Source organism: Monoraphidium neglectum, assembly GCF_000611645.1.
Source record: "Monoraphidium neglectum strain SAG 48.87 unplaced genomic scaffold scaffold00536, whole genome shotgun sequence".
Lineage (NCBI taxonomy): Eukaryota > Viridiplantae > Chlorophyta > Chlorophyceae > Sphaeropleales > Selenastraceae > Monoraphidium > Monoraphidium neglectum.
Window position 1 is genome coordinate 1 of NW_014013092.1, and position 10,123 is coordinate 10,123.

Consider the following 10,123-nt stretch of genomic DNA (forward strand, 5'->3'; position numbering starts at 1 on the left):
CGCGCGCGCCGCGCAGGCGCGCGTCGCGGCGCGCGACCGTCGCGGCGATGAGCGCGGACGCGGCGAGGTGGACGGCGGCGACGTGCACGCTGCGGCTGGCGGCGAGGAGGGCGCGGAAGCCGGCCCATGTGGCGGCGTTGGCGGCGCCCGCGACGGCGGCGAGGATGGATAGGGCGGCCAGCAGGAGGGCGGGCAGGGCGCGGCCCTCAGTGATGCGGAGCACCGCGCCGCCGGGGCCGCGCTGCGAGGGGCGGGCAAGCGCAAGGACAACGGCGTCGCAGGAGCTGGGTCAGCAAGAAAAGATGGAGGGAAGATGACGATGTAAATGCAAGGCTTGAGTTGTCAACCTTCAGGGCTGAGAAAATCATTGGAAATCGGCCCTGGTGGTGGCTGCTACGGCTGGCTGTGGCCCCCAAATATCCTGTGATGGGTCTCTCTCGCCCGCACGAGGCACGGCACGCAGCTGGCCCCCGCCCCCAGCGCGCGCCGTCGCTCACACTCAGCTCGGCCGCGCCGGGCGGCAGGCGCGGCACGCGGCGGGGCGGCTTGAAGACCGCCAGGTAGGACAGCAGAGCGTAGCTGCCCAACAGCGGTGACGCCGCGAGAAACGGCCACAGGGGCACCTGAGCCACAGGGCGGGGTCGCCAGGGTGGGGCGCACAATCATGGCGAGAAGGGCGGCTCTGAGCTGCCTGCATCAGTGGCTGGCGCTGTGCTGCGCGGGCACCCAATAATGCTCACCGACTCGCTGCCCCCAGCAGCCTGCGCCAGCGAAGCGCATGCCGGGTCGACAAGCGCCTTGCGCTCAACTATCTGGCTCTACCCTTCCCTCTGAAACGCGCGCCCGCCATCACCTTGTTTGCGCTGCGCATCGCAGGCATCATGAGGGGGGCCATGACCAGCGGCTGCAGCGCACTGGCCGCCATGAGGGAGAACACCACCGCGTTCTGGTAGCCCAGCGTCAGCGCCAGCCGCGCCTCGTCGCGCCACGACGGCAGCGCGGCGGGCGCGAGCACGGTCGAGTAGGCTGTTGGGAGAGATCGCGGCGCACATCATGTAGCAGTGGTCCAGGGTTGGTTGATGAAGAATTGGCACCCAGCAAGGCAGCGTGTCCCCTGAAACCGGCAAAGGTGCACGGCCCAAGGGCAGGCAGCAGGGCGTGCGGAACCTCCGTCGACGGCGTTCGCAAACCCTGTCAAGGCGCAACGCGAGACCAGAGCGACGCGCAGTGCGGGGGCCAGCAGGCGCAAACACTGGTTGGGCGTGCAGGCGCGGGCTGGCTCACCCAGGAGGGCCATCAGGGCCACCAGGGCCGCGGAGCGCGACGCCAGGACGCCCTGGCGCCACAGGGACTGCGGGGCAGCAACGGTGTGCGCGCGCGGGCGGCCCCGGCGGGTCGGCGGGCGTTTGCGGTTTCCTGTACCAAAGCAAAGCGAGAGCATCTGATGCTACATGATGCACAAAGTCGAAAGCGACAGGGCTCGGTTTGCCACCCCCACTCCCAACAAACCCTTCCCGCACTCGCCGCGACAAGCGGCAGGTGGTGCTGTGTTGCCTGCCCGCCCCCGCCCCCTCACCAGATCCAGCAGGGCAGGCAGGTCCTCGCTCCACGTGGGGTACCCCTCTATCTCAGCCAGGCTCCTGCGCTTGCCCACGGGGGCGCGCGCGCGGCGCAAGGGCGAGCCCCCGGCGGTCATCACGGCACCCGCACCCGCGGCGCGCTCGTCGTCACTGGAAAGCTCCCAGTCCTCCTCGGCCCCCGCGGGATGGCGCGCGCCGTGGCGGCGCCGCGAGCCAGAAGGTGATTCGGTTGAACGCAGGGGCTCCTCGGCCATCAGCTGGCTAGAGGCGCGCGACGGTGCCGGGCTGGTGTGTTCGGGTAGGGGGGCGCGACACGCGGAGCCGCGGTGCTGCGCGTGCAGGTTTTCAAGAAAGTGGCGCCCTTGGTGCCAACGGATGGTCAATTATAAGCACTGATTTCAATCAAAGGGCCAGGGCGGCTGCCCGCCGTGATTCAGTGATGGCCAAAGAGTGCCGACACGGACGGCACGCACTTCTGAGTCTGTGACAGGTCGCAACACTTGCGCGCAAGCTTATCGTCTACAACGGATTGTCTGCGGAACGAATGGATGGTTGTGGTCCAGCCTCTGGTTGATTGCGATGATCGCTGTGTGACGTGGCAGTCCAAGGGATTTGAGCCCACAGGGGATTTGAGCTCGGATTGCATATGTAGTTCACGCAAGAGTCACTGAGACCGCTGCTAGCTGCGGCGAGGCCATGCCCCTGTGGCCTGGCTGGGCACAAGCGCGCTGCTGTGACTCCCACTTGCCTTGCAAGCGCTCCCCCACCCCCTCATGCACAATCAGCATGCTGCCGGCATTACATGTTCCCGTTGCTGCTGCCGTTGCCGCTACGCTCGCTGTCGATTTGGAGGTGCTTTGAAAATGTGTGGCAAACCCAAGTGGTAAAACTGCAGACCGCCCCGCGTCCCGTCACCCCCCCTTGGCCCCTAGCAGCTGCCGCCGCGCCGCGGTGACGCCCGCGCCCGCGTCCGCGCCCGCTGCCTCCCCCGCCGCGCGCCGTAGGTGCCGCAGCGCCGCCACGTTGAACCCCAGCGTGTCCTTCAGCCCCTGCGCCGCGCGCCGCAGCCGCCCCTGCAGCGCGACCAGCGTGCCGCGCGCCGCGGGCGTCGCGACGAGCTGCGCGTGGTGCAGGCGCAGCAGCAGCGACGCCGCGCGGCAGCAGAGCTCCACCTGCGCGCCCTGCTGCAGCCAGTCCGACAGGTAGCCCATCAGCCGCAGCGCGTCCGCGAACGGCAGCAGCAGCAGCGCCTGCTCCAGGTCCCCAGACCGCACGCCCGCGACACAGCGCAGGACATAGTCCCCCGGCCGCAGCCCCAGCATGAGAGGGTTCGCCGCTGGCCGCTTGACTGCCGCTTTCGCCGCCGCGACGCGCCGCCGGCGCTCCGCGGGCCCGGCGCCGTCAGCCTCTGCCGCGGCGGCCGCGGCGGCGGCGGCCTCGGCCACTGCCGCCGCGTGCTCCGCCTCCTTGCGCTCCTCGTTGGCCGCCACGTCCAGCGAATCCACGATGCCGTCCGCCGCCCCGACGCTCTCCAGTGTCCGCCGCCCCGCCGGCAGAGCCGCGCCGCCCGCGTCCCCGCCGGCCGCGCCCGCCGCGGCTTCGCGCTCGGCCGCGGCCTGCTGCTGCTCCAGGTCGCTCTCGAACAGCGACTCGAGGCGCTTCTCCTTCTCCTCCTCCACGAAGAACGGCTCGGTGGTGCGCTCCCAGCGGCGGAGGCTGCGGTCGTGGGAGCCTGACACCAGGAAGTCGCCGTAGGCGCTCAGCGCCAGCGCCCACACCTCCCCGTGGTGGCCCGGCAGCTCCAGCAGCATCTCAAACCTGCAAGTTGGCGCGGCACAACAGAAGTTGGTTTGCGGGGACGGAGCGAGATTGTTGCGAGTGCGAGTGGGGGTTGACCCTGTGCAGGTGCAGCTTTGGGTTGTTGGGTAAGGCGCCAGTGACCCAGCTGCACAGTCGCCGGGCTGGCACCCGCCGCACTGGATAGCATCACGCAGGCGGCCCGTGTGCGGGCAAAGCCCAGAGCTGAGGCACGTCCCAACCAAATCCAGCAACGCACTGCAATGCACTGCGCTGTACTGCGCTGGTCGGCCCACGCACAACCGCACGCCACCCTGCGCCACGCCGTTCTCCCCCGCATCACCCCGCCCACCCCGCTCCACCCCGCGCCACTCTGCACCGCCACCCCCCACCTGTCCAGGTCCCAGTACTTGACGGCCCGGTCCTTGCCGGCGCTGAAGGCGTAGTGGGTGTCGCGCACAAAGGCCACAGCAGTGACGGCGTCCTGGTGGGCAAACAGGCTGCGGTGGCAGTCACCAAAGTCGAGGCCCCATACCTGGGATGGCGGGGAGGCGGTCAGGCCAGGGCGGGAAGCTCAGCAACCAAGATATTGGTTTCAAATCGGTGCATTGTACTGCGGTTTCCACCCAACGCAGGCCAGACGTTTGTGCCCAGAGCGCTCAGACTTCTGCCGCTGCCTGCACTGTTACCAAACTTTGTTGCCAAACATACGCACAGTTGAGAACTGGCGCATGCGAGCCGGAGCAGTCGAGGCACACACTCGTGCGTGTGCGCACCTTGATGTTTTTGTCCGCGCTGCCGCTGACCAGCAGGGTGCTGTCGCTGGAGATGTCCATCGACAGAACCGGCAGCTTGTGGCCGTAAAGGGACAGGAAGAACTTGAGGCTGGGGGTGATGGTGTGAGTATGTGTGTGTGTGGAGTGGGGCGAAGAGGGAAGTCAGGGCGCTTACAGCAGGGTTGGGTCGCAGTAGAGATGGCGCCACTGGGTTGAAATCGTGGGTCCCTCCTGGCTGGTCAGGTCCCAGCCACTGCTCTGGACTGGCCTGCGACAGCACCCCTCACAGCTGTCAGTTTCGACCCGCCAATCACCTCCTAGCAGTCGAACCCCACAAGCAAGCAAGCCCCCAATCACCCCTCATCCAGATGCAGCCCCTGACAGAGCAGGCCACCACGCCCCCACCTGTCGAGGTAGTAGACCTTGATGGTCGAGTCCAGCAGCGCCACCGCCAGCAGCCGCCCGTCCGGCGACGCGCGCACACTCAGCACGTCCTCCGCCATGTCCAGCTGCCGCGTCAGCGCCAGCGCCAGCCGCCGGCCCCCGCCGCCCTCTTTGCCGCCCCGCTCCTGCTCCTCCCCCTGCCCGTCCGCGTCTGCGCCGCTTTTCTTCCCCTTCTTCCCCTTCTTCGCGTCGGCGCCGCCCGCGCCGCCCTCCGCGACCGCCCACGTCCAAAATTTGACGGTCTTGTCGGCGCTGCCGGACACGAAGCCGCTGCGGTCCGGCAGGGCGGCCAGGCTCCAGACCGGGCCGGTGTGTGCGGCCTCGACGTGGATGCGCTGGCAGGCACCGACGTCATACACCTCCAAAGTGCCCTCCTGAAGTTGTGAGTGTGTGTGTGTATGTGTGTGTGTATGTGTTTGTGTATGTGGGTGTGTGTGTGTGCGCGCGCAGGGGCTGGGGGAGGGGGGGTGTACGGCGCGGGGGCTGGGGGAGGGGATTGGCAGCGGAGTGAAGGTGGGGCAAACATATGTGGCTGCAAGCACTTGAGGGATGCAATTCATCAGGCAGCGACGGGCAGGCGGAGCTGGCCGCATGAGGACCAGGCGTGTAGTCGGGCGCTCTGCCAGCAATGCCAGCACAACTTCCCGCACAAGACTAGCGGCTCCTTGGCCAACCAATGCATCAGCCCCTCCGCCGCCCCCTTCCACGGCCCCTCCCAGAAACTAAACCCCCTTCTCCAGGGCGGCCCGCCCGCGTGCCGGTCTCCGCGCCCGCCAGCCCCCGTGCCCGCCGGTGCGCCCGCCCTCCGGGCGACCAGGGCCACCCTGCAGCACCCTCCCCCCCACCTTGGTGCCGACCACCGCGTGCCTGTTGCCGGGCGCAAACATGCAGCACAGCCCGTAGCCGCCTTCCAGCGTCCCCACGCACGCCCCGCTCGTCGGGTTCCAGACCTTGGACCCGGCGCTCGAGGTAGAGATCAGCGAGGCGTCGTCCGAGGACAGCGCGAGGGCGCGGACGTCGCCGCGGTGGCCGCCCTGATCCAGGCGCTGGCGCACCTCGAACGAGTCGGGCTTGACGTCGACGATCTGCGCGTAAGGGGCGTGGTGTTCAAGCAGGCGACGAAGCCGTCAGGAGCTATAGGTCAATTTGGGCAAAGATTGCAATGCGCTGTTGGCATCATAGTCAAGGAGTGTTGAGGAGGTGGCCACCCTGTACAACGCAAGGGACAAAATATTCAGGGGATTGTAATGGGCACAGAGGGAGGCCAGAATCGCCTGAACGCCCGTGCTGCACATGCACGCAGCCGCATGCCCAGACCTTGGTGCCACGCTCCCTCACCAAGCGCAAACCGTGCCCCTGTGCTGCCCGTGACCAGCGGCCTGCCTGATCGACGCGATTTGCTGCCTGCCCGGAGTGCAGTGCCGCGCTCCTGCAAATGACACCCAGTAAGCCGTGACACGCTCCTCTGACTGCCGCCGTCCCCTCAAGACCGCTTTTTCTCGCCCCACCCAATGCGCCCCCCCCCATCTCAGCAGGCCCCAGCCAAAGGCGCACCTCCACGCTGTTGTCAGCCAGCCCCAGCGCCACCTGAGCCACGCAGCCCTTGTGCCGCATATCTCCCGGCGCGAACGCAAAGCTCTTGATCTTGTGTTTGCTCAGGACCATCAGCATCGGCGCCAGCTCGTCCGCCGCCTGCAGCAATTCCACGCCGCCGCCCTCCTCGTCGCCGCCATCGCCCTCCTCCCCGCCCTCGTGCTGCTGCCGCCCGCGCGCCGCCGCGCCGGCGTCGGCGGCGCCGTCCGCGCCGTCGGCGCCGCCGCCGGCCCTGGCGGCCTTGGAGGCTTGCTTCTCGACGCGGCGCTTTTTGCGCCGCTTCATGCGCTTGCGCGCCTCGTCCTGGGCCCTCACGCTGAACAGCTCCAGGCTCTTGCCGGCCACCAGGCAGCCCAACAGCGACCCGCTGGCGTCGTACCGCACGCGCGCCGCGCGCTCCTGCGCCTGCCGCCGCACGCTGCCCATCGGCCGCAGGAAGTCGTGCGCTGTGCTGCGTCCCCTGTCGCCGTCTCCGGCCGCCGTGGGACCACCCTCCCGGCCGTCCTGCTGCTGCTGCTGCTGCTGGAGCGCATACACACGGAGCTCCAGGTCGGCCGCGGCCGTCACGAGCCGCGTCTCTGACGGGTCCACGTCCATGGACCAGACCTCGCCCTTTGCGCCCCCCACCACCTGGCAGCAGTGCTGGGTCGTCAGGTCCCACACCCGCACGGCGCCGTCCTTGCCGCTGCTCACGAGCTTGCCGGCGGACTCGATGACCACCTGGGCCCGGGGATGAGCGCGTTTGTGAGAAGGTTCGCATGCAGGTGCGCCGCGAGAGCAGTGTGGTTTGCCCTCTGCTCGGGTATGCACCGAAGCAATAAGGGCAGATGCAGACCAGCAGACCCTGAGCCGCACCGCTCATCCTGTCCGCGCGGCTCACACAGAGCGCGATATAGAAACGTGCGTGTTGCATCGCCCGCCCCGCCTCAGCGTGCCTTCCCAGCGGCCTCACCACGTCGGTGACGGCGCCCTTGTGTCCGCGCAGCCGCACCACCCCCGCCTCCCCGACCACGTCCCACACGATCACGTCCGTGTCGTTGGCGCCCGACGCGAGCAGCGCACCGCTGCGCCCGAACCGCAGCGCGGTCACCGCCGACTTGTGGCCCTGCAGCGTGACCGCGCAGTCGCCGGTGGCCAGGTCCCACAGGCGGATTGACCCATCAGAGTAGCCGGCCGCCAGCAGGTTCCCGCCGGGCGCGCGCGCGAGCTGAGTCACCTCCGGCGCGGCGCGCGGCGCGGCGCTGCTGCTCGCGGTGGCAGTCGTCAGGGACTTGGCCTGGGTGATGCGGGTGAGGGGAGGGGGGTCGGTGGGGTTTGGGGAGCGGCCGAGACGCGGGCGGGCGGACGGCGGGACCGAGCAAGCTGGTTTGCGGCTGGCAAGAGCAGTCGTCAGGGCAACAGGCCAGGATACTCGCTGCACAGACGCACACAGCACACCGCCAGCGCGCGGCCCAACCCCTCCACATCACGCCACATGCTGTCAGCAGCACATGTCGCGTGTGTGTGCGGGAGCTAGCCCCCACACAGGGCGCTACCCACCTGCACGCCTTGCTTCACATTCCAAACTGCCACGCTCTCCAGTGCCGCTGTGATCAGGAAGCGGCCGCAGTTGTCATATGCCACGTTGGCGCTGCTGGATATGACGCCAAACGCACCAGTGGGCTCATAGCGGAGGTACGCCTTGACCATGGCTATCGCTGCTGCTGAAGCTGCCGCCGCTGGTGTAGCTCCTGCGGCCGGCGCCGCCGCCGGCGCTCCACACTGCCAGCACCTGCTGTGGGGCAGTTCAACCAAGCCTGTGGCCTGCGACGCATTATCAGCAATAGGAATTCAGCAAAGCACACAGTGCTGTCTATGGTGCTGTGCTGTGCGAGCGAAGAGCGGCTGCTGCAGTATCACAGCGCAGCAGAGCACACAGCAGGAGCGCAGGCGGCGGCCGCCGGCGTCAACTCCCAGCTCAGCGGACCACCAAGCGGGCTATGTTGATATATTCCAAGCATAGTAATATCGTCAGAGCGCCGAGCACCCGGGGGCACCTTTGCCTGGAACGCAGGTTCACGATCCGACAGCTGCTTCTCACGCAGAGAGTTGAAGTGTCAAGTTGTGATAAACAATTGAAAAATATAGAAATCGGTCGTAGTTGCCGCGGAAACCGGTAGATCACCATCGCCGCACCGGCACTGGGTGACTCGCGGTGGAAGCCCTGCGTGTAGGTACACCCGACATATGGCCATCGATCTCGGATCATATCTCAAACAGAGCGGCTTGGCATTCCAGCATTGTTGCAGGGTCAGCTAGTCAACTCTGCCATGGCAGCGACGCTGAGCGAACAGTACCGTACTGCACGTACCTTGCGCAGCAACTCAACTCCACAGCCCTCTACCCCACAACATCCTGCTGCACGACCTGATTACAATAGAAGTTCACCCTGTGATGGAGGCGTGTCTGTGTGTTACAGGCTCATCGTTCAGACTCGTTGGCCCCTGCGGAGGGGCAAATGCGTGTGCCTTGGGCACTTCTGCCAGCACGTGAGCCATGTGCAGCCAGAGGTGTGTAAAAACTTCACTGTGACAAAAACGTGTGCGTTTCTCTTCCCAGGAAGACCTCCAGACCAAGCAGCAAGCCGCTTGGGTGGCGCATTGTCAAAGCAGCCGCCTCAAATCCAACAGGGTCTACACGAGGGGCGACCCCAACAGTTGTAGACCTCTTAGGAGCCAAAACCAAAATTCGCACCACAGCACGTGCCCGCCGCTGATACACTGCCAAGTAACGTTTGCGCCAGGCCGAGGCAGGCCCAGCGTGAATGATGCTCAAGCGCACACAGTTCACAAAGCTTGGCGACCGCCTGCCTCACTTGTGGGGGCCACTGGCTGGCACACCAACAATGTGGCACTCTGCCCATCCAGCAGGGCCCCCTACTGCCGCGTGCTACGGACAATGCCCCACGACAACAGATCCTCCCTTACCCCTTGGTCGCTTCGGTGGTTGCAGCCAACCTGGCCAGCTCGCCGTGGTGAAGCAGCGCACGCGGAGCCGCAAAGGCGACCCGCCCCACCCGCATAGCGGCGCTGGTTGGCCCCGCCGCCGCCCAGCTGCTCAGAGGCGCGTTGCCCTCCCACCGCTCCTCGCCGCTGGCGGCTCCTCCCCCATCTCAAGCCTTCTTGTCCAGGAAGACCGTGAGGGTGCGCCCCTCCAGGTCAGAGCCGTGGAAGCTGTCGATGGCGCTCTGCGCCGCCTCCTTGCTCAAAAAGCGCACGGTGCCCCAGCCCTGGGCGTGTGGTGGCCGGGCGGGGTTGATGGGCGGGCCCCGTCGGCGGGCAGGTGGGCCGGCTGGCCAGCGCGGGGCAGGTGCTGGACAATGCAGGCGGCTCGCGAGGTGCCACGATAAGCTCCCTTTTCTAAGCTTGAAGGCGCAGGCGGCGCGTCGCGGCACAGACGGGGCCCTCCTCCCCCGCGCGCATGCTGCGCGCACCTTGCTGCGGCCGTCTGGGGCTTGCATGACGTCAGCGCGCTCCACGTCCCCTATCTCGGTAAAGAGGTCCTTGAGGTCCTGCCAGGTGAACTTCCATGGGATGCCCTGGACCACAATCTGGTGTGCATGCGTGTTGTATGTGTGCATGCAGGGCTGCTTAGTGGGGTTTGTTTTGTGAGGTGCGTCGAGGAGCGGGGCACGTCCTTGCTGCCCACCACACATGTCCACGGCCCCTGCGCGCCGCGCCGCGCCAAACTAGCTGATAGGGGTGTACACGCCGGTCAAGCGCCAGCTGCCACAGATGTAGATCTAGGTGACAGCGTCCCGCGCAGCCCAGGCGCCTGGCCGCCCACCTGGAAGCCGCTCGGCTCGCCCTCGATCGGCGGCCGGGGTCCACGGCCACGCCCACGCCCGCGGCCGCCCTCGCCGTAGCCCTCGCCGCGGCCGCCCTCGCCGTAGCC

General features: G+C 67.4%; 3 protein-coding genes across 3 annotated transcripts in view; all 3 read right to left on the reverse strand.

Moving 5' to 3' along the window:
- Window positions 1–349: 349 nt before the first annotated feature.
- MNEG_4017 (hypothetical protein) lies at window positions 350–1,834 on the reverse strand (the record flags this gene model as incomplete). Its single annotated transcript, XM_014047502.1, has 5 exons — window positions 350–355; window positions 498–623; window positions 854–1,026; window positions 1,285–1,351; window positions 1,577–1,834. 5 exons carry the CDS (start codon window positions 1,832–1,834, stop codon window positions 350–352), a joined length of 630 nt encoding a protein of 209 aa, XP_013902956.1.
- Window positions 1,835–2,491: 657 nt separating this feature from the next.
- Window positions 2,492–7,879, reverse strand: MNEG_4018 (hypothetical protein; the record flags this gene model as incomplete). The annotated part of the gene is made up of 8 exons (XM_014047503.1): window positions 2,492–3,398; window positions 3,770–3,912; window positions 4,154–4,262; window positions 4,559–4,971; window positions 5,443–5,682; window positions 6,152–6,910; window positions 7,143–7,466; window positions 7,730–7,879. The coding sequence occupies 8 exons, from the start codon at window positions 7,877–7,879 to the stop codon at window positions 2,492–2,494; spliced, it is 3,045 nt and encodes a 1,014-aa protein (XP_013902957.1).
- A 1,462-nt stretch (window positions 7,880–9,341) lies between these two features.
- MNEG_4019 (Heterogeneous nuclear ribonucleoprotein M) overlaps window positions 9,342–10,123 on the reverse strand; it is a gene marked incomplete at both ends in the record, with an annotated part of 2,001 nt that continues 1,219 nt past the window's right edge. Inside the window, 2 exons of the mRNA XM_014047504.1 lie at window positions 9,342–9,458; window positions 9,663–9,779. Coding sequence (XP_013902958.1) covers window positions 9,342–9,458; window positions 9,663–9,779 — 234 coding nt within the window. The remainder of the gene's footprint in view (window positions 9,459–9,662; window positions 9,780–10,123) is intronic.